The 23,050-nt window shown below is 40.4% G+C and overlaps 3 protein-coding genes across 4 annotated transcripts in view; 2 read left to right on the top strand and 1 right to left on the bottom strand.

Moving 5' to 3' along the window:
• Positions 1 to 16: 16 nt before the first annotated feature.
• On the top strand, positions 17 to 7,918 carry LOC115580709 (pro-cathepsin H-like). Its single transcript, XM_030415311.1, has 12 exons — positions 17 to 222; positions 1,727 to 1,758; positions 1,873 to 1,978; positions 2,084 to 2,154; positions 2,252 to 2,356; positions 3,960 to 4,046; positions 4,295 to 4,350; positions 4,437 to 4,518; positions 4,609 to 4,677; positions 4,854 to 4,960; positions 6,337 to 6,465; positions 6,563 to 7,918. The coding sequence occupies exons 1-12, from the start codon at positions 144 to 146 to the stop codon at positions 6,636 to 6,638; spliced, it is 999 nt and encodes a 332-aa protein (XP_030271171.1). The 5' UTR covers positions 17 to 143; the 3' UTR covers positions 6,639 to 7,918.
• Positions 7,919 to 8,235: 317 nt separating this feature from the next.
• Positions 8,236 to 14,308, top strand: wdr76 (WD repeat domain 76). 2 transcript variants are annotated; one of them, XM_030415310.1, is made up of 16 exons: positions 8,236 to 8,430; positions 8,664 to 8,774; positions 8,862 to 8,954; positions 9,058 to 9,150; positions 9,620 to 9,678; positions 10,014 to 10,131; positions 10,273 to 10,374; positions 10,584 to 10,621; positions 10,729 to 10,882; positions 11,161 to 11,319; positions 11,473 to 11,588; positions 11,721 to 11,819; positions 11,936 to 12,088; positions 12,179 to 12,232; positions 12,330 to 12,617; positions 13,425 to 14,308. In XM_030415310.1, the coding sequence occupies exons 1-15, from the start codon at positions 8,380 to 8,382 to the stop codon at positions 12,583 to 12,585; spliced, it is 1,656 nt and encodes a 551-aa protein (XP_030271170.1). In that variant the 5' UTR covers positions 8,236 to 8,379; the 3' UTR covers positions 12,586 to 12,617; positions 13,425 to 14,308. The 2 variants fall into 2 exon arrangements, with proteins under 2 accessions (XP_030271170.1, XP_030271169.1); XM_030415309.1 differs by having other exon boundaries at positions 12,330 to 14,308.
• Positions 14,309 to 14,493: 185 nt separating this feature from the next.
• Positions 14,494 to 23,050, bottom strand: part of LOC115580707 (FERM domain-containing protein 5-like) — a 73,887-nt gene continuing 65,330 nt past the window's right edge. Inside the window, exons 9-14 of the mRNA XM_030415308.1 lie at positions 22,678 to 22,741; positions 22,278 to 22,369; positions 22,120 to 22,194; positions 21,935 to 22,003; positions 21,723 to 21,829; positions 14,494 to 19,024 (exon numbers count right to left, since the gene is read on the bottom strand). Coding sequence (XP_030271168.1) covers positions 18,435 to 19,024; positions 21,723 to 21,829; positions 21,935 to 22,003; positions 22,120 to 22,194; positions 22,278 to 22,369; positions 22,678 to 22,741 — 997 coding nt within the window. The 3' untranslated portion in view covers positions 14,494 to 18,434. The remainder of the gene's footprint in view (positions 19,025 to 21,722; positions 21,830 to 21,934; positions 22,004 to 22,119; positions 22,195 to 22,277; positions 22,370 to 22,677; positions 22,742 to 23,050) is intronic.

The following is a 23,050-nucleotide window of genomic DNA, read 5'->3' as shown; positions in this document are numbered from 1 at the left end:
GTGTTTTTTTAATGACTTGTGTAAGTGTTGGGGGAAGGTGAGAGGTGTGACGCAGTAAAAGGGGGCGTGTCGGGTGCTTTATTATGAAAGGGAGCCGCCGGGTCACGTGACTCACAGCCCGTTGCAGTCTGCAGGAGGACAGAATGGCGCTGCAAGTCATCTGGTTCATCACCGCCACCGTTTTTAGTTCTGTTCATCTGACACCGCTAGTTTCTCTCGAAGGTAAGTTCACTCCCAGCTCAACACTTTTATTATAAGCGTTCATTTCTGTTCGGTAGAGTCGCTGTCGTCTTACAGCGAGTTAAATGTCAGTTCAGCAGCAACAGGTGTTAGCACCGTGTTTGCAGCTCAAGTGCAGACAGGAGTCAGGTGAAACGGACACAGTCAGATATGTATTTAATATTACAAACAGTGGTAGAAGTAAGAATCAATTACAAGGAAACATTTGGCAAAATATACACAAGTATTTAAAAGTAGGCCAATAGTACTTATAATACAGGAAAGTGATTGATGGATTGAATGAATGAAATCTTTATTTTGAACGTGCACATTTAAAAATTTTTAATTCCTAAACAAACAAACCAACAAAAGAGTAGTGCAAATGAAAACAGGCAAGTCCAATTACTTGTAGGAGAGGGCAGAAGGAAATGAAAATTGATTGTATTTATCAAATCCTTAAATTACCATAAAATACCATAAATTATGAATTTGTGAATGAATAAATAAGTAAATATATACAAACACATATATACAAATATATGAACACACAAATATATGATTTAATTTATCAACCATTATCTTATGTATGACAGCTTATATATTGATTTCTTTTGTCTTCTATAAACATGTAGGCTACTATTTCCTATAATTCACTCATCATACATATCTACATATCTCTCTCTCTCTCTCTCTCTCTCTCTCTCTCTCTCTCTCTCTCTCTATATGTATGTATGTATGTATATATATATATATATGTATGTATGTATGTATGTATATATATATATATATATATATATATATATATATATATATATATATATATATATATATATATATATATATATATATATATATATATATATATATATATGTATATGTATATATATGTGTGTGTGTATATATATATATATATATATATATATGTGTATATGTATATATATGTGTGTGTATATATATATATATATATATATATGTGTGTGTGTTCCATCCTTTCTGCTTCTACTAAATAAATTAATGAACATCAAATATATATATATATATGTATATATATATATATATATATATATATATATATATATATATATATGTGTGTGTGTTCCATCCTTTCTGCTTCTACTAAATACATTAATGAACATCAAATACAAAAACCATCATTATAACCTTGTGGATTTTAAAACCGGCTGGTGTTTGGACTTTGCTTCGACTCCACATTCAACCTGTTCCATAGTTTTACACCAAGAATTGATACGGAAAAAAGGTTTGAGTGCTGCCTTGCCTTTTTATTATAAGCTCAATCTGTAGAAACAGAATACACAAATGTCCCCTTGTGAAGTAGAAGCAGCATTAAATGGCGATAGCGCTTTAAATTTGTACTTTTTGTGATAGTCCTCGCTTGAAAGTACTTCATCACATTTCCCTATTATAAATGGCTCCAGGAGTACATCCAGAATATTGATTATCAGCCTTCTTTATTGATAACTGACTGCTTCATTCTGTGTCCTGTCAGAGGAATATCAGTTCAAACAGTGGATGTCACAGGTAGGTTCACATTATCACAGTAATATGAGTTGTTTTATTGTGAATGTTTCCATAACAAGATTTTTAAACTATTTCTTCTGTGTGATGTTATATTTCTTTTTTTTTAACTTGCAGCACGACAGAGCTTACGACACTCTGGAGTTTTACCACCGGCTCCACATCTTCGCGGAGAATAAGAGGACAATCGATCATCATAATGCTGGGAATCACTCCTTCACCAGTACCGTAGAGCTCCGCACTAACTCCTCTCTCATCATATGTATTGAATTAGATTCATACTCAGGAGGGCGATTGTTCTCACAGAGTCTCTCGTTTTCAAATCTAGTGGGCCTGAATCAGTTTTCAGACATGAGGTTTGAAGAATTCAGGAAATCATTTCTCCTGACGGAGCCTCAGGTATGATACAGCTTATAATACAACACACTCACTCCTGCTGGAGCTTTTGTAAATGTGCCACTTTTTGTTACAAAGCTATGATTCTGGTCTCTTGTAGAACTGCTCAGCCACTGAAGGAGGTCACGTCAGCAGCGCCGGTCCTTACCCCGAGTTTATAGACTGGAGGATGAAAGGCGACTATGTGACTCCAGTGAAGAGCCAGGTATCCTCAAATGCTACTGAACGACCACAATGTATCACCGCAATGTAGACGGGAGCATCAACAAGTAGGACAAAGACATGAATGACAGGATACAAATGAACCTCCCTGATAATTAATGTGGAACTGAGTGTAGGAGACACCACTTTGATCATAATGGTAATAAATCACTGGTGATTAATGATACACATTTTAGTGTAACGGACCAGTAATTCACCCCTACGGGATTATCATCTATCCTTTCGAGATGATATAAGAAATGTCTTTGAATTTATGATATATTTATTTGAAGCTTTCACAAACACCAACTCTGATTTCAGTCAAGTGTGACTCTTGTTGTGTATGAAGTTCAGCCTACTTTGTTGAAGAAGAGAGGTCCTGGAATCCGGACTCTCTGGATCAGCTTCATCTTTTTGCAGGACGGCAGCGGCGGCTTCAGAACAGCTGGAGAGTGATGCCGTCTCGGGTCGAATGAGGACAATTTCTAGCCCAGCGGAATTTTTTTTTGAGAGTGCTGCCGGCGGTCTGGGCATGGTTGAATGCTACTTCTTCTTTCCGCTGTGGTTTTCTTCGCGGTCTCTTGAGCAGCTAAACTGCACCGACTTTGTAATGTTTAAAAGTTTTGATCAGAGTCTCTTTGGAGCTGGTGATTATGGAGCTCCGAACATATATATCGATTGGACTTCTTGCATAGAAATAACGCCGGCCGGACGAGACTTCCTTAGTTACTAAATACAAGTAAAACAGAAATAGCCTCTTCTGGCTTTGAACACGATACTTTAACGATATAAAGGAATACAAAAAGAGAATTAATTTCGTCCTCGCTTAAGTTTCAAAATAAAGGTATTCTCACAATAACGGCACGTCACTTGGAAAAAGCTTCTACAAGTGATTCAAATCCCCGGGGATTAAAAAGTCTCTGAGCCGCAAAACTAAGCAAAGTACGAAAATTAAATGTGATTGCTGTTATTGTGACTTTGTTTTATTCTGTAATAGAAGTTGGATTATTAATTTAAAGGAGTGCTCAGCAATTAAGTACTAGTGTGTGTGTGTGACGTAGATCAAATGAAATATCCTACATTTCCCATGATGCAAAAAAAAGCAATGTGAAATACAGTATTCATTTTTTTACCTTTACACACCTAGTTTGTAATACAGGCAGGGTTCGTACGGGTGCTTGAAATCCTTGAAAGTGCTTGAATTTCAATGTTGTGTTTTCAAGGTCTGAAAAGTACTTGGATTTTAGTTTAAGTGCTTGAAAGTGCTTGACATTATAACTCTGTCTTCCACAAAATTGTGATCAGACTGGATAATTAATTTCTGAAGTTTTTGCTATTATGAAACAGAATTTTAGATGTTTACAGCATAATACAATGTACATAATTGTGATAAGAAAAAATCATGAGTATATATATTCCTGTAGATACGTATTTTACCCCAGCAAAAAGATGCTGGAAAATCTTTAAAATGACCCCTTAAAAGTGCTTGAAAAGTGCTTGAATTTGACCTTGAAAAATGTGTATGAACCCTGTACAGGCCACCCTTTGTCAATTTAAACACAAGTGAATTATCAGCCGTTTGAATTTGGTTGTGTTTGCGTCTTCAGGGTCACTGTGGCAGCTGCTGGACTTTCTCCACCACCGGCTGTTTGGAGTCGGTGACTGCTATCGCCACCGGGAAGCTGATACCTCTGGTGAGATCTGTCCCGTAATTATTTGCTCAACACATTCATCTTGTACACCTCACGCGTAAGCACATTTTTACGTCTGGGCTAAGAAACTTGTAGAGATCCAGTTTATCGCAGGGATCATTTAGAAGACGTTACTGCAGAACAAATCTCTGTTTGACTCACAGGTTCTTTGCATGATTGTAACCAGTACAAAATGTACTACAGTCTGATTGCCGGTGAAAATGCATGATGCAGTTTGTTCTCTGTATCAGTCTGAGCAGCAGCTGATAGACTGCGCCAAAGACTTCAACAATCACGGATGCTTTGGGTAAGTAGCATGGATGTGTTATTGTAATAACAAGAATACTCGTGTTTAAGGCTTCAACCAGCTTAAGATTGCTTGGTTTGTTTCAGCGGGCTCCCCAGTCAGGCGTTCGAGTACATCAAGTACAACAACGGTCTGATGACAGAGGAGGACTATCCCTACAAAGGCATTGTATGACATTTCTCAGATAATGTCTCAGTGTGATTATTCCTGATGTGAAATAAATTGTCAGTGGATGAACCTTCGTCTTTATTGTTTTAGGACGACTCTTGCCAGTTTGAACCTGCGCTCGCGGCTGCGTTTGTCCGCGATGTCGTCAACATATCAAGCGTGAGTGAACGAGTTGCTGTGAAGTTAAGTCATGCAAGTAATCGTTTAAAAGGTCACGAAAAAAGTCAGTAAACCGTCTCTTTTAGGGTAAACTCCAAAGAGGAAGAGCCGAGTGGCAGCTTTTTGGCAAAATTTACATTTGACTGTTTAATTCCTGTCCGTTGGTCTGTCCGCAGTATGATGAAAAAGCCATGGTTGATGCTGTGGCCAGGCTCAACCCAGTGTCCTTCGCCTTCGAGGTCGTGTCTGACTTCATGCACTACAAGGAGGGAGTTTACACCAGGTGAGCTGCGGACCTCTAAAACGCAACAAACATTGACGTATTTACTGTTGTCCACAAATAACACGAGGTTAGAACTGTTCAGAGTTCAGAGCTGACCGACCACCCTGTTTCTGTCACACTCCAGAAACATTTGTACTACAATAATGGGATTTTCTTGCGTAGTAATCCACTGGCGCAGAGGTTATTCAGTCTTGGAAGAGGATTATGAGCATAACGGGGCTACTCCGTGACATCCGCAGTGACCTAGATCTGAGCTGATGGCTGTTGGTGGGTTGTGACAGAAATATGCTTGCATTAGAGGAGAAATGCGGTGTTGGAGACTTGATTGCACAAAGTACAAAGTAAAATTGCAAAAGTCTGTTGGATTTAGTGCTGTGTCACCGCCTTGCTTAAGTGTTTGCTTCAACATTGCTGTCAGACCAGTGTGGTAAACAGAGTTAAAGTATTCTCAGTGGTGTAAAGTAAGAAGTGACTAAAGTTCTGTACTTGATATATAATTTTAAAAAGATGCAGCTACACTTTCACCTCAAAAGTACAAGTGAAAGTAAATTATACAGATGTTTACATGCGCTGTAAACTCGAGGTCACAGCACATTTGTGATCATTGGATTCTGTTGTTTTATTTTTATCAGATTGCTGATAAAACAAATGAATTCAAAAATGCACATAAACGCAGCCTGCAGTCTGCAGTCTGCAAAGTACTTGGTAACTAAAAAAGGTAATGGAATAAAAAGTCCCAATATTTGCCTCCAACATTCAGTGGAGTGGAAGTGTACAGTAACAGTACTGGTTACTTTGCCAATTTAGTTTAATAATACAAAATATAATCAGTAAACACAGTAATACATAGTTTTTTCAGAACTTTACTGAAGATATTTTTTGATGCTAATGTGTTTTTACTCTGATTTAATTCAAGATTAAACACATGACTTTCACTCGTAAGAGTATTTCTACACTGCGGTGCTGCTACTTTTACTGAAGTACAAGATTTTTACAAGATTACACTTCTGGTACTCTCACTAGCATGTCTTTCGACACACAGCATATGACCTGCTGGCCTGCAACATGTCCATCCTAAATATGGAGCTCTTTATGTGTATGGCTCATTTGTTATATATTGTTAGCTGTGCCTTTTATTACCTGAGAAGACTACAACAGTTTAGCCACATTTAATAGTTTTTATTACAATAAAAACAATGGTAATTATTTTGTTCATCTTCCGTCTGTCTGGAACTGTCATAAAAATACCTACAGAAGCACCTACACATCTTTGCATAGACAGGATGTAGCGTGATACGGAAGCAGTATAGCAGCCCACTCACCCAACAAGAGACATGTTCTCTATTGATCTAAAAGCATCACTGTTGTCTGTTTAGCACCAAGTGTAAGAACACAGCAGACAAGGTGAATCACGCAGTCCTGGCTGTGGGTTACGGCGCCGAAGAGAACGGCACGCCGTATTGGATTGTGAAGAACTCTTGGGGCCCGGCCTGGGGCGTTGACGGGTAAATATAGCCCGTCTCTCTGTGTGTGAGTGTTTTACTGTTATGACTTGTTCTAGTTTTCAGGGATCATTGACACCTTTCCTCTTTGTTCCATCAGTTATTTTTTGATCGAGCGAGGACAAAACATGTGCGGACTGGCTGCGTGCTCTTCCTACCCTCTGCCTTTAGTCTGAGGAGCGGACATGGCGACAAGGTGGAAGACTGATCAAACTCAGGAAAAGTGTCATCCATGAGAAGTTCGGATGGGAAGTTTGTGTGTTCATGTTCCCCGAAGTGTTTTATCTTAAAGTTTGATTTCACAGCAATCATCACATATCATTTGACGATGTAGCTGAAAGTTTGCCCCACATGATCAAAACGTTACAAGCTCAGAGCTACACAGAAACCACATTCTTGTCCATTTGGCTTTGGTGCATCTCCACGTGATCATGTGCATGTACAAACATGTCTGAAGAGCACATTTTACTTGGATTTTAATCACTTCTCCATTCAACTTTTTACAGTGCATGTGCCAAAGAATGCGAGGCCAAACAGTCATGCTGTTATAGTATGACGAATGATTTAACTGTGTGTGTGTTTCCTGAGGATTTAGCTTTTTGTTGTGTGGATACACTTTTTCCATTCAGTCCTGTTTCATCATGATATATTACCTCTCCCCAGTGCAGCCACAAGTGTTTGTTGTTCAGTAAACAGATTCACTGAAGCAAAGCAGACTCATCGGATGACATATCGGTTGCATCTGAGAGGTATTTTAGAACGGAAAGTGTGGCGCTCGTTCAGTCGTTTTTGATGACTTTCCGCTTTTACTAAAACCTGGAATATAAATAATGGAAATAGATGAAACACATATCCAAGTGTCATCACTGGGGTTTATTGTTGTGTATACAGTGTGGGTTAAAACTCGGAAAAAACATGTAATATAACTGTTTTATGCATTTTTTTTCTCCCCATTTTACGTAGTTTTCATTTATCATTTGAGTTTCTGATTTAAAACATGGGTGTTTTGGAGCTCTTCAATACAATTACTGTTATTAATGGTTACATAAGTAAAATGCAGGCCTGTTTTTCTTTTATGTAAAAACTGTGAACCAGTATCTGGAAACGGACATTGTTATTTAAATCATCTGATATGTTAAGTGTTGCGCTGAGCATTAGTCCGATGAGATCGAGTTTTAGCAGATCATCAGTGGGTCATCGACTTCATCTTTCACTGAGTGGCCTCTTTGTGGCTTCATTCAAGACAAAATCAAGTGTGGAAAATATTCTTGATGTCTGCAAAGACAAGGACAGGCTGTTTTTCTGACCTGCACAGTTATCCTCTGATTTAACAAAACTTTGGAGCCATGCACAAAAGGTCCACTCAGGAGTCAGCTCAGGTGTCAACTAGTCATTTTCCATTTTTGAATAAATATTGTTTTTTTTTTAAAATAAACAATTTTATCACTACACTTTTGGGCTTTTGAATTTGTTATTGTCTTAATTGGATTGATTTTTGTGTGTAAATAACCAAAAATCTACAACAAAATCAAAATGTTTCAGCTTCCTATCACTGCTGTTGCTCATATCAACCAGAAGGTGGCGACATTATCACCGCCTCTCTGGAGGTTAAAGCGGGAGAAAGACGAGACGTCAATCAAATTGTAATGCGGTCATTGGCTGTCAACGACAGGGAACAGCCCTGTATTCTGATGACGTAAAAAGACAAACCAATGAGCGGCCGGGATTCTGTTTCACAACACGGAGGAGGCGGGGCTTGTTACAAAACATTTCCAGCGTGTGGCGCGAATTATCCAACTCCTTGTAGTTATTCAAGTGTTACCATAGAGAGCGGAGTGAGAGAGAAGAGAAAGTTTATTACTTTCTGACAACTCTGTCGAAGGAATAATTCGCACGTATTGTTGTAAGTGTATTAAAATGGCGACGAGACGGTCAAAACGCAATGCTGTTGTGGAGGTCGAGAAGCTGGTGAGTTGTTGAAGTTTTGTTATTTAAGCTAGCTAGCTGTTGAATAACGTCAACATTAGCTTGATTTGGGAGCTAAAGTAAGGGTTTGTAGTTACCAGGGTAACGCAGGCATTATTTCAGGCGGAAGGAGAGTGTTTTTAAGAGTTACGCAACAACTTGTGCTTCTGTAGACAAAGTTGAAAGAAGCCATGTTTCTGCTCATTGTGTTAATAATGCACACCTTGTACACCTAGGAAATGACCCCTGTGGACCTCGAGGCAGCAGTCCGACGATCCTCACGAAGCGCCCTGGCACCTAAACGCCTCAGCTATTCCCCTGGAAACCCCACACCCCAGAAGAAAAAGGTGAGAGACACTTCAGAAACACGTAGAAACAACAGTGGTTCATCACATGTGTTATTTGTTTGTTAATACGACCATTTTTGTTGTTAGAAAACTAATACGGTAGAGGACAAAAATGGCCAGAATAACGTCAAGAAGGAAGAGGAGGATGAGGATGACAGCAGTGATGTGGAACAAACATCTGTAAGTGTTTATAAACCCCGACTGACTTTGGATTCATGGACAATGTTCTTTTGCTCAATAGTGTCACGTAATTTAAACTACACGTTATTGAATGTTTCTTCAGGGTGGATATGGAGGGCTCTCTCAGTATGAACTGGAGCGACTGGAGAACATCAGAAAGAACCAAGAGTTCCTGACATCTATCAACTTACTCCAGGTGGGTAGAAGGGTGTGGTAGTCTCATGCACCTTTCTCAGGAACACTTTGTTTCAGAGCCAGGTAACATCTGACATCTTACAAAACATCCAACCTTCTCCAGATACACACAGCAGAGGGAGGGAAATGTCATGTACTGATTAATCTAAACAACAAGAAATCATTGGATCCATCATATCTAGATAAATGGGAGACTTTGTGTCAATATATATTTAAGGTCATGTTGCTGTTGGCTTGTTCAGCCTCTAATATCAATCCTCTAAATAATGAATGCTTTTAATTACTCATCAGAGTGGAGTCAGTGGGTTGTAATAACCTGTTTTAATTTTTGACCTATATGGTTTTTTTGATGCAGTCAGGCTCATGCATGTATGAAATGAAAATAAAAGTCTTAATTGTTGGTGTGTATGAGGCACAAATGTAGATGAACTTGGCCATTGTGTGATTCATTGTTGTTTCCTTGTCAAAAGGCGACCGAGGAGCTGAAGCAGCTGACCCGTCCGAAACCATCACAGAGGGGCCTCATGAGGTACAGTCAGCCACCGACTGTTACAAATAAGCCCTCAATTATGCGTATTCTTAATGTTTTAGTAGAATGATTGGGGACTTGTGAACTGTAAAACTGGAGTACATTGCATGTATATTATGCTGCTTTTTATTTCTTTACATTTTGTTTGTTTGGCAGATGTCTTTGTGTTAAAATATTGAATCCAATGTCAAACCACAGAAAAAAGATGTCAGTAGACTCCACATGAGAGCACTTGTTAATTTTTTTTATATTGAGTTCTAAGAATAAGATTTCAAAGGTTTGACAGACCAGTGAGTTCTTGGTGCCGCTCTAATAATCCGTTTCTATGGTGGCAGGTCACAGGCAGCTGTAAAAGAAGTGCTGCCAGCTCGCAAATCCCTTCGTCTTCAAAATAAAGAGGCAGAGGATTTGACACTTCCCCCTGAACCAAGAGCGAATCTGGTCTATGATCAGGTAAATATATTTCAATAACCCAATCATACAAATGTCTTGCCAGTCCACTGCTGTCTGTCTCTTTAGTATTTAATCTTTCTTGCTGCTGTTTTTTCATTATTTCTGGCTTTTACTCACTGTAGTTATCTAATTATTTTAAAGTTTACGCGGCTGAAGAAGCCTCCTGGCTCTCTACCCATGGATCCACTCAACACAGAAGAGGGAAGCAAGCTGCCTTCGCAACTTCTTGAGCTCTGCTCCGAGGTAGGACTCGCCTTCCATGTTTAATCTCCTCATTACTTCGTAGTCAGTTACTTTTTCTGTTTTACTTAAAATGATTTTCCCTCAAAACTGTGCGGCTGTGGTGCCATAATACATTTAAAGCCAAAGATAATTTGGAGAGGATTAACCTTGAGACATGTAGACTGGTTGATCATTTTTGTTTCTGAAAATCTTCAAATGTGTTTTAATAGGATTTAAAAGAAGAAAAGATGGACCCTAGTTTGAAAGGGTAAGTTTTTAAGTTATATTGTTCAGCTTATATGAAAATGACATTCAGTCACTTTTTAAGTGTGAAAGAGATTGATAAAACAAATCTACACTGATGTTTCTACTCAGGTACCAATCAGCCCTTAAGAAAATGAGGATAACTGAGGACCAAGTGGCCAAAGTGGTAAAGGATCGCATCTTCTCTGCTGCCTTCCACCCCTGCACCAGCAGCCTGCTGATGGCCGCAGGAGACAAGTGGGGGAAAGTTGGACTCTGGAAGATGGTTTGTGTTCTTTACTTGTTTACTTACTGTTCTGATGATGATGATGATGATGTTAATTTCGATGTGACTAATTGAGAGCAGGATGTGTGCTACAAAACAAGCTTATAGCAACATGTCTTGTGGCAGCACTGTGTAACAACTGGTGATATGACTCCACTGTTAAGAAATGACAGAGCAACAGAAAAAAAGCTACAAATTAAATTCAGAGCTCTAACTATTACTTACATTACTCTACAGTAAGAAAACACACTCAGTTATTTTTGTGTATATTCCCTCAGGGTGGTGGTTGGGACGATGATGGCGTGCTGCTGTTTGAGCCTCACACTCGTCCGGTGGGCTGCATGGCGTTCTCCAGGGCTCATCCCACCCACCTGCTGAGCCTCAGCTATGACGGATCTCTGCGCTGCATGGATGTGGAGAAGGCTGTCTTTGATGACGTGAGATAACTTTTGCTCCATTCAATGTACTTTACAAAATGAATAATATAAAGGTTGTGAGTTAAGTCGCCTGAATGCAGAGTTTTAAATTAGGTTTTAAAGTAGCTTCCTGTTTTCACTTGTTGACATCAGTTTGTTTGTTCACTGTTGTAGGTGTATGACATTGATGATGGCCTCAAAACATTTGACTTCTTGTCACATGACTGTTCAACTCTTGTGGTCGGGAACTGGTATGGAGAAGTTGCCATCGTGGATAGGCGCACTCCAGGGTAATGTATTACTGTTGATGAGTAGTTCATTTTAGTCTGTTCATGGTGTTGAAGAATAACAGTATGGGTGACCTGTCAATGAATGATTACCATTTTATTAACATGTTAAACTGATGTTTAATTTGTCTTCAGGAACTCTCATGAGTCTCTCCACTCACTGGACCCTAAGATTGTGCGTTGTGTTAACGTCCACCCTTTACAGAAGCAGTACTTTGCTGTGGCAGAAAGCCAGTATGTATGATTATGGATAAAATTTAACTTTTCACTACCATTTTTGAGCCATATTTCTCCATCCTGTGTCAGTTGTCTGTTTATTGCACTAAAAAGACTGTTGATCTTTTCTGCAGTGTGGTCAGTATTTATGACAGCAGATGTCTGAAGAAGACCAAAAGCCAGGCAGTCTCACAGCTGTACGGCCACTCTAAAAGCATATCCAGTGCTTATTTCTCCCCTCATACGGGGAACAGAGTCCTCACCACCTGTTTGGATGACCACATAAGGTGAAGCTGACCCAGCACTTTCAGTGATTGTTAAGCTTGCTTTCATTTGATCAATCTTAGCTCAATGTCTATTCTCAACTCTTTTGACAGGATATATGACACATCTGAAGTGACCTCAAAATGTCCCTTGATGAAATCAATCAGGTACATCCACTCGTCTCACCAACTTCTCTTCCCTGTGCTCTGGGACTTGAGTAACCTGAATTTACTGACAGACTGTCTTATCAATCTTAATTTTCAGACATGACATGCAAACCGGCCGCTGGCTGAGTAAACTATCAGCAGTATGGGACCCCAAACGGGAAGACTGTTTTGTGGTGGGGAGCATGGGGAGGCCCCGGAGGATGCAGGTTTTCAATGAAAACGGCCAGTTGCAGCACTCCTTCATGGATGCTGAGAACCTTACCACAGTGCTGTCAGTCACAGCCTTCCATCCTACAAGGAACGCCCTACTGGGCGGCAATGCATCAGGGCGCTTGCATGTCTTCTCCGACTGAGATGAAGAACATGAACCTCCTGATGGCTTAAAGTAAGATAGAAGGAACACGTAAGGAAACAGGTTTATCATAGTCGAGGTAGGGACGCACCGATCTGATACAGACGTTCAGTTATAATAAAATGTTGACATCTGTGCGGTCACAAATAGTTTTGTTTTTAAAAAGACACTCAGGCTTGTCTGACTTCATTGTGATTTGTTATTATGTTAATATAAAATAATTAATACATTTATATCTATGTATGTGTTTGAGCAATGTTTAAGTCGAGCCTAACGTTTTCTTACGCACATTTCTTCCACACAGTGAGGCAAACACCAGTATTAGATCAGTACTCTGAGTCAGCCGTTATCTAAATCAGGTATTTCAATCTGATCAGAACTGGTGCATCCCTACAAGATGGATATCTCCCTGCTTTCTTGTTGTACCTTCTGGATTCTCTAACCTTTAATACAATTTTGTCATAATTGTCACACTGTAGCTAAGAAACATACCTGTAATGAAACAATCAACTTTACATTCATTTGGTCACTATGTTCATAGAAATGTAATATATACAGCCTGATCATTGATACAGTATGAAGTAACACAGTATCATCAACTAAATAGTCATTTTCTTCGATATATTTACATCCAAATAGATATTTAATGATACATTAGCCAGGCAGTGCCAAAACAAAGACCAATCAGCTGTGTTGCATCCTGCGCTTGCTGCAGAGATGCAGTGAAATGCATCCCAGAATGTAATGCAGTGTCTATAAAAAAAAAAAAATAAGGAGGATAAAGACATGATGACACTGCACTCTTCTCCACATTTTGCAAAACTGCTCAAACTCTGTCAGGTCGCATGAGGATGGAGTGAGCAGCAGCGTCCGGACACAAGTTCTGGACTCCAGGAACAGACTGTGTTGTTTTGGAACCACTTCTGTGTAGATTTGGCTTCATGTTTTGTTTTGTTTTGTTGTCTTGCTGAGATCTCCTGAGATTGGCAGTGGGTCTCATTCAGGGAGTTATCTGCGTTCTGCTGCATTGATTTTTGTTTTTCCCATCTCCCTCTCTGAGCGGAGGGGGTTGCATCCCTTCAGTGCGATGCTGCCACTTCTAGTCTTCATGGTAGAGATGGCGTGTTTCCTCATCTGCAGTGCTTGACATTCACCTTGCACAGCATTACAAACCTTTTTTTTCCTCTCAATACTGAGTGACCTTACTGAACTTGCAGAATAACTTCCCCTAATTTCAAACTTTTCAATAACCTTGTCTCCACTTGTACATATGCTACCCTTTGTGATCTTTTTAAAAAGGAATGGATCACACACTTTGACCTAAGTTAAGTTTCAAACATTTTCATATAGATGTGTAAGAAAGTCATTTTTTTTTCTGTCAATGTCCTGAATGCAGCCCACAAAGAGTTTGAAGACGTTATACAGGCGCTGTACGGAGCAAATAATTGAATGTGGGTGTTGATACATTTGTGTTGTTGTCTCTGCCGTTTGCTTCTTTGTTCTTCCATTTCTAATTTGCTGTTCTAAAAATGTTTACAGTAGTTAAGCAATTACTAGTCTTCTCCCTTTTGTACTGTTTGTTTGTGGCACATTGAATTTGAACGGCAAAAGCATTTGAGTTATAAGACGTGCCTGTTATAAAATGTAAAGTGTTCATTTAATGTTTTTTTTATTTTTGGTACCTGAAGCATACAAAATAAACAGAACCATTTTTATATCAGAAATGTTGTTTTAAATGTTATTTTCTAGCGTTGCAGTATTATTTTCACCATGAGATGGCAGCATTGTGATGTAAAAGAATAGTGTGTGGTCTCTATTGTAACATTTCTTGAGATGCTGCTGGTTTTTTGTTTTTTTTCTTCTTCAGTGAATTCAGGATTAAACCCGTAGCCAGACTAGCTACCAGATGTCAAGAATAGATGATATTTATTCATAAATAGATTACACGAGTCCTCAGTGATTGGAAATAAGCAGTCTTGTTTGGAGGTAATAAATGCAGAACACATGCTTACAGAGACATTTCCATAGTACAGGAAGGAAGCTTACAGTAAGACCCCATGTGAGGCCTTATTCCTGCTTACATTATTCAGCAAGATGACCAAGTGCCAATGGAGCCGTCAACTCTCTTTATCACTGACAGTTCAAGTGATCTGATTTTAGCAAAACAAACAAACAAACAAAAGAAATCTATATATTGAACTGCATTGCAAAAAGAAAGACTCAGGTAGTTGAATATGCTACTTCTGCTGTTAAAATTGGCTTTAAAAGTACAAACCGCTTCACTTTCATCGTGGTAAAACCTGTTCAGAGTCAAGTGAATAAATAAGATTAACTGTCAGATGTGTTCAGTTCCATTACATGTACTTGCACAAGAAAACTTACTGTTTCTATAAATTGGGTCAAGGAAGAGCAGTCTAGGATTAGGCAACAATCAAACAGGATTCACATGAAAACATTTTTTTTGAAGTTAGATATTTTGAAGAAGTATTTTTGACACTGGGTAGTTGGTAACAGTGGGCAATGTTCCCTTCACACATGCATCTACAGGCTGTTTTACCATCTGAGGGGGATTTAAGACATTTTGCATGTCCAGCAGAAAGAGACAAACTGTTTGGAGTGTATGATTATTAATATTTATCACATTATCAGTCATATTTATTGCTCAAATTATGTTAAATTTGTCATACACGTGAACATAAAATGAGACTTTTAAAGAACAAATCATTGGAAGTAAAAGTTGACTTTCCTCCTCGACTGGCCAATCGTTTTTTTCCAAACACAAAATCCACCTTTCACCTAACACGTCAATCTAAAACCATCTGAGTTAAAGCAAAAACATCAGTAACACAAGTCTTAAAACCCAACCGCAAAATATAATATGCAGGTTTCTGACTTTCTGAAAATATTAACACTCTACAAAAATAAAATCAACATTTAAAGCCTAGGTATTTAATACTAAAGGGTTTCCCAAAGTAAGGCTGTGCGATATGAACAAGATCTAACAATTTCTGTGATCTCAATAAAAAAATAGGCCTTTCTATGTGGTCAAATTAAAGGTACTTAACATGTATTGAATTTATGTCCTTTCTATTTATAACCTTTGTGCAAACTTTCTGGCCATTTCTACCCAAACCATCTCCACGTGAGTCCTCTTGTTTGGAAATACTCCATTCTCTTCTGACATGCTCGCTCCCCTCCACGTTTGTTCGTGTTGCTCTCATGCAAATTTCTCTGCCTGCATCCGTGCGGCAGAACTCAAAAGTGTCGTCCAAATGACAAAACACATTGTCGCAAAGAGTGAATAAGCTGAATATGAAAAGATGGATATTTTATATTGTCATATCGCACAGCCCCAACTCAAAGTACTGTTCTTGTCTTAACACTTAGCCTGTTCATTTTTTTCCTACATTATAATATTGACACAGTACATCTTCCAACCTGCCTATGGGGACCTTCATAATCCTACCAGATCAACGACTTGCAGGCTCGTTAGGAGGACAGTTAATTGTCACACACTGACTTTATGGTGTTAAATGTTGTTGTTGATTGCTCTGGGCTGTAAAGACGCACTTGCAGGCTAACTGTGAAATAACGTACATGTATAATAAGGCCGGAGAAGGACAGCAGACTATCAGAGTTTCCATCTGTTGACGTAAACTGACAAATATCAGACAACAGAGGTTTCTTTGGTAGGTGTGATAATGAAGATCGCAGTAGGACGTAAACATGACTTATCTTAGGCGCTCTTGTAAGCGGGAGGCTGAGAACTATACATCCACTGTAAAAAATAATGTTTCAAGTCCATTTTTAAAAGCCACTGTGAGGAAAAACTCCTTGTGTAAATGAGACATCAGTTTGTACAAAAAATGGAAACGCAATCTAAACATATTCAGCCTTTACAGATGAATGCAATCATTTTCGAACACGGCAGGGCTTAAAACGAAGTTAGATGACCGTCACTCAACATGAACTAAAAACAAGCCCTCTTAAACGTATGCTGTGGGCAAACAGCACTAGTTTTCGCACTTTACAAAGGTAAAACAAGGTCAAATTTCCCTTGATGGAAAGGATCTTTTTTTATATATATTAACAGTATTGCACATCAAGATACACTTCTACAGAGTGTGGGTGTCAGAGAGCTAACCAAACACTTCACTATCTCTAAACGGCTAGCTCACACAGTCCCATCGCCTTTACAACTACTGTAAAAGTAACTACGGCAGCGTGACAACTGTTCCCCTACACACAGAAGTTGATTGTAGCTATTAGCATTATTTGGCTGCTATGTTATAAAATCAGTAAATCTACCACCTCCGTTACTTATGTCCTTACAATTTATCCTTAATTTATAGTCAGTGGACGATACAACTTAAGTGGTGCTCTCATGGCTGGACGTTAACACCGTTAATGGACGTTATTTTGACCACACTTATTACAAAAATAATCATTCAAGCCATCTTTCAGGGCAGCATCAACATCACTCCTGGGTCAAATAGCTACAGCAACCAATTCCTCTGCATTTGATTAAAGGCATAAATTGCAGGGTTTGCCAGCTGCTGTTGGTAGACAGAGAAGTAAAGAGCAGCTGTGGATGAGCGAGCAAGAGAGTGAATGGAAAGAGAGGGCGGAGTTTAGTGAGAACAAAGCAGCGAGTCAGAAATTAAATGTTATTTTCTGATTGTTTCACAGCGGTTTATATAAACAGGCCCACACCTCTGCACAACCCTCCAGATTTTAGTGTGAACCAGAGTGTAGCTATGTCCTGTCTGCCGTTTGCCTCTTTGCTCTGTGTGTGTATGTGTAGCTTGTTCCCACCCTCGGCTATACAGACACACGGACCTGCAGCTCTTTATACATTCATAACAGACCGAGAGCAGAAGAGACAGACGGTGACAACGACGTAACTTGGTCGCTATGTTCCGACTTCCCATTCTGTGCTCTGTGGTTGGCTGGGGGCTACACACCAGTGTCCAGAGGTTGATACTGCACATCATGCCTTTAAAGTCAGTATACCAGATGTTAGCTTGTATACCAAGCAGGGAACTTGTCAATCAGTAAAAAATATGTCTATATTTTCCTATATTTTCCTGTGACTATTTAATCCTCACTTGTTTCAGTATACATGGCAAATTCCATATATTTGCTTATATTATTTGACTCAGGACTGATTACATTCGGTAAGTGCTGCCCGGTATTCCATCTTTACACTTTCTCTTTTAACCCCCAGATGCTGGTCCAACTTGAAAAAGCAGTTTTCAATCTCATAGCAGCGACCATAATATAATCTTGAATAATGAATATTGTGGTTGGCTTTGAAATATGAAAATTAGATGTGCTCAGAATGGCCTGGCCCATCCCACCGTCTCTCCAAACTTGACTCAAACTTTCAGGTCACACAACACACAGCCCGGCATACATCAGGTCATTCTGTCTCGACAGTAATGTGGCAACATATGACTGAATACAAAAATAAAGGCAACTGTTATTTGTGGTTGAATATGTGAAGTGCGTCGGACTTGCTCGTCCCTGTCAGTGTTTAAATTAAAACCCTGTTACTGTGACTTTGTGTAAAAAATAAAATACCTTGAAATGACCTGAATTTCCAAAGTAAAATGCGACTTCCTTTCCTGATGATGGTCGAACATGATAAACTAGGCTCTTCAGGGGACAGTCCGTGGCTTGTGACAGGAACTCCTTACTGGGAGAGGCTGAGCTGATATTGGGAATAGGTTTGCCATCCTTTTTCCTTGTCTCTCCTCCCACTCGCTCTGCTGACCAGTCTGTGTTGAGTGTCCCATCTCCGTCAAAGGAGGCCCGTGTTGTGTCTTTCGGTCCATTGTTCACTTAGCCTCACTTGCTGATGAGGAAGCCTCCCATCCACCGTAACTTACAGGCGAACCAGCGCCGCAGAGGGCAGAAGTATTCAAAGTGGAACTGCTGGAATTCAGGTGTCTTGCGGATGTCTCTCAGGAAGGCAATGTCCAGGTCCGACTCTGTCAGCATGATGAGGAGCAGCAGCAGGGCGAACAGCAGTCCGATGGTGACCAGGAACAAGCGTAACACGCTCAGGACGAACTTGTTCAGCTCCTCCACGTCGCTCGCTGGTGACTGCCTGCTCCTGACCATACGCAGCGCTCTTCTACCAGAGCCGTAATCCGCCAACTGCCCCTCCTTCGACGAGCCCGCCTGCGACTCCTTCTCCTCATCGATGCTGCAGGGAGCACCATTGAGGTGACGGGCCAAAGGCATCTCCATCCCGTGCTCGGCCACGGGCGTAGGCAGCACGCTGTCTGAGGGGCTGTAGGCCTCGTCGGAGATGACCGCCGACGTGCTCGCCTCGCTGCCGTCTACCATGTGGCCCCTGGAGGACATGAAGGAGTCGCCGTGGGAGACGGAGCGCACAGGCGTGGAGTGGGCACTGTCTCGAAGGGACTCCAGACCTGACAACACACAGCATAGAAAGTAAGGGATATACTGCAGATTTAACAACTGGCAGATATTGAGGACATCTAAAGACAATTCTGACAAAACTTTCTTTGACTTCAGACCTTTTAAGTCTCACAGGAAATGTAGGTTTCCAAGAAAGTACGTGTCTGATTGCGTCTCAAAAGTATTTAATCAGCTATTCCTTAAAATGTTCTTCCAGTGACACCAAAACCACAGTAGGAGAACATGGAAACACTGTGGAGTAGCACAATTTGACGGATAATTAAAATGCCACGGATGAAAACAATCTCTCAAGATTCCAAGTTTCTCCGTATCACTGCTTGAACGAATTTATCACAGCATGTATCCTAATTAGTCAGAGATTAGACTCTTCCTGTGCACATCAGACTTCATCACAGTTTACTGCTTCGGTTTGTTTTTCTGTTCTCTAAACTTTGTAGAAAAAGAACTTATTAACATGTCTACAAGTCATGAATGCAAACTTGTGACTATATAGGACATGTCCCTTGATTTTGAGACTGGCTTGGTGGGTTGCCAGATCATTCAGGCACATGGTCCTCTGCTGAATACCGTACCAAGGTTAATTACTCTTATGTGTATTTAATGGTCAGTTTGTCATAGAAAACTGACTCTGTCCTTTCTTCATGGACTCTATGTCGAAATGAAACACTAGCAAGTGGCAACTCTAACCTCAAAGTAAACACAAAAGATAAGAACAAGGTCCTCTCAGCTCACTCTATTCTTCAAGAGAAAGTCGTCCAACTTAAACTTGCAGTCTCCACTGCCCTCCATTAAGTCCCGCATGACGCAACCAGCCCCAGTTTTTACCTGCACGGTTAGCTGGTGGGCCGCAGCCATGGATTTGGGGTGGGACAGCTAGCCTGGAGGGAGTCCTGGAGCTCTGTCCCGACCCTGGAGCAGAGTCTGAGCTGGAAGAACCCTCGGGGAGGGCGGGGAAGAGCGGTAGGATCCCCAGAGCCTTGCCCATGAGCCTGGGTCCCAAAGACAGCACGCGCACCTTCACATCTCGATAGCAGTGATTGATCATGCGCAGGTGAACGTTCACCTTGGTCTTGATCCGGATCAGACACTTCACCATGGTTCAAGGAGAGCAAACAACAACCGTCTAAGCCTAAAACTATGTTCCAACAGACTTCTGCTGCACTACTTCTTCTTTGTCGATGTCTTTCTGGAAGCCGCCTCTCCTCTTTCTATCTTCCTGCTGTCCGTCTTTGTCTCCGACTGTGCCTTTGCTCACTAAACAGCCCTCTCTTCTCTGCAGCGAGCTCCCCACATGCTGGCAGGCAGGCTGACAGTGGTAGATAAATGGAAAGACAGCCAGAGAGTGAAAGACAAGGCCCAGGAATGTGGTCCACTTGTGCCACAGTTCACCTCGTCCCTCCCTGCTGTCTGCAGTGACACACACGGCATGGCCGCTGACAGCAGGAGCTATTTTCAGGCTGTGATATTATTACCAGTGGAAATACCAGCGCAGACAGAGCACCAGGACAAAACACAGGGGGTTTGTTTCAGTGTTGCGACAGCGGGGTGCAATGTCAAAGCCTGTTCTCCATTTCAATGACAAGTGGGGGGGGGGGCTGGTTTGACAAAAGACTTGTTTTTTGTTAGCAACACATCATGATAAGTTTATTTAGTTTAGCCAGACTGGTCAACTGAGAGCAAACTTACTTGCAGTGACAAAATCGGTAAAAGGTTAATAGCCTGCTGGAGGACAGAGTGGACAGTAAGTGCCCTTTATAAACTGTCAGGAGGACGTTCTTATGTCACAATAATGTCCGCAGCCACTGGCTGATCGGAGCGCTCACCGGGGGGATTTGTCAGGAGGTTTTTTTTCGCAAAGGAAAGGCTCCTTTGAGTGGGTGTATTGAAATTGCGTGAGGGTATTAAAAATGTGCGTGACTCCAACACCCTGACACAAATGCAGTTGCAAAGTTGAAGACTGAGGAGTAGCTCTTTGAAAAACATAAAGAAAGAAAGAAAGCTGTAGGCTAGTCGTCGTGTAGAGGGTTAAAATAGTTAGTCTAAAGTTGGATAAGTGGTTTTAATAGTAGGTAAAAGGTATTAATAAATGGATGAGATATTCAGCTGAGTAAATGGTTAAATTAGTTAACTAGTTAATAGTATGTAAAGGGTTGGATGAATGTTTGAAGAAGTTAGCTAAAAGTAATTGATAAGTAGTTAGCCTAGTTAGCTGGATTAATGGTTAAACAAGTTAGCTAAAAGTAGCTTACTGGATAAATGTTTGAAATGATTTGCTCAATGAAAGCGATTCATGGTGAAAACACTTAGCTTGAAGTAGGTCAAATGGATAAATAGTTACTGATAAGTAATTGATAAATAGGCTAGTTAAAATAGTTAGCTCAAAATACTGGATACATGATTAAAATGTAAATTCTTTGACTTGTATGTATCCAAACATTGACAATTAAATACTATTAAAAAACATTTACAATATTTACTTTTGTATATTTGATCACATGTTATGTAATGACGGGTAGTGTTGTATACAGGCGTACTGAAGTTCATCTGACAGGGCTTCGGGGGCACGTCTTAAAACAAATAGTCTCAGACACTTGATGAGGAGACCTGAAGAGAGTTGTTCATCCCAGATGTTGTCAGGGAACTCACACCGGTTTGATTCACAGTATTCCAGCATTTAGTGTGTTTTACCCTCCATGATGGAGATGTGCACGGCTCTCCGTCGGGTCCTGGGCACACTGGTCAAACGAGGGCCGTGGGTGATGGATGGACAGCTCCTACTTGGCACCATGCCAGCCCTGGACAAAGACACACACACACACACCCATATGACATACTTTTATAAAATGCATTAATCATCGTTTCAGATCATTTTAGTAATAACACTTGATAAGACTTCTGACCTGTGTATCTCTGGGGGGTCTCTCTTAATTTTGGCACTTTGTTCCATCACCTCTTTTGCAACTTTTCCACTAAAAAAACATAAAAAAAAAAAAAAAGATCTGTTATGTGAAATGTATTTTAAATGTCAGCACTATTCAAATAACTGTCATTTTTGTGCTGTTCAGCTATAAATCATTACACAGACCTGTATCTAAAGCGACTACCCTTGAAGAAGAGATTACTACTGGACACAGTGCGGACTTGACTCGACTTCTCCAACCTGCGAGTACAACGGAAGAGGAAACGGCCATTAACATTTATGTAATGTCCTTTGTTTTTTGTGTTTCAGGTCTTGTGACTCACTTGTAGAAGGCCTGATGCTCCACTCCACACTTCCACAGATGCTTACAGGCCTCAGGTGTAGGTGCAAAGTATGTCAGTATGATCTTCTTATCCTGTAAAGTACAGTCCAGCGCAGTAGCTCAGACACACATTATGTGATTCTGACATTCTCATCATGTGAAGACGACATTTGCTCTGGGTTTCTACTATAAACTCGGCTATAGGGCAGTATGACTCTAGCTTCACTCTGCTCTTTTCTCTGCTAATACACATTTCTGCCCAATCATTTCCAGCTTACTTCACTGTCGAGGATAGATTACATTGGTAGTGTCTCCATGCATAAAACAAGGCCACCCCTCATTTAACTTCCTGAGCTCCGGCGGCTAGAGAAAGGCAGCGTTTGAATAATGTATACACATACCTCCTTCTGATTTGCATATATATGGAATGTCTTTGCTTCGAACTTGAGTTTGGTCACCTCGTCCCTGAGTTTGAGACACAGTGAGGCAAAACAGAGGACGGACAGACAGAGAGGGAAAGGATGAGACACACAGACAGAAGAAAGACCGAGAAAGAAGCACGAGAGAGACGGACAAATAACAGAAAAGAAAGAGAGATGAAGGCAGATAGACGGAGACAGAGATGGATAAAGGTGGTAAAATATTAATTGTGGCCAGAGGCAGATTAATAAGGCCGACAGTGTTTCATTTCTGTGTTGAAAAAGTCTAGACACATTGATCCCAGTCACAGAAGAAAATAAGAATAAGCTGCAAGAAACACAACGACAGAACTGT

The sequence above is a fragment of the Sparus aurata genome, chromosome 4 (genome assembly GCF_900880675.1).
Source record: "Sparus aurata chromosome 4, fSpaAur1.1, whole genome shotgun sequence".
NCBI lineage: Eukaryota > Metazoa > Chordata > Actinopteri > Spariformes > Sparidae > Sparus > Sparus aurata.
The sequence above is the reverse complement of the archived record's forward strand: the minus strand, read 5'-3'. Positions and strand labels throughout refer to the sequence as shown.

Coding starts and splice junctions, on each gene's coding strand:
- LOC115580709 (XM_030415311.1), top strand. CDS start 144: ATGGCGCTGCAAGTCATCTGGTTCATCACCGCCACCGTTTTTAGTTCT. Junction 223..1,726: donor ACCGCTAGTTTCTCTCGAAG/GTAAGTTCACTC, acceptor GTGTCCTGTCAG/AGGAATATCAGTTCAAACAG. Junction 4,047..4,294: donor CCGGGAAGCTGATACCTCTG/GTGAGATCTGTC, acceptor TCTCTGTATCAG/TCTGAGCAGCAGCTGATAGA.
- wdr76 (XM_030415310.1), top strand. CDS start 8,380: ATGGCGACGAGACGGTCAAAACGCAATGCTGTTGTGGAGGTCGAGAAG. Junction 9,151..9,619: donor CATCTATCAACTTACTCCAG/GTGGGTAGAAGG, acceptor CCTTGTCAAAAG/GCGACCGAGGAGCTGAAGCA. Junction 10,883..11,160: donor AAGTTGGACTCTGGAAGATG/GTTTGTGTTCTT, acceptor ATATTCCCTCAG/GGTGGTGGTTGGGACGATGA.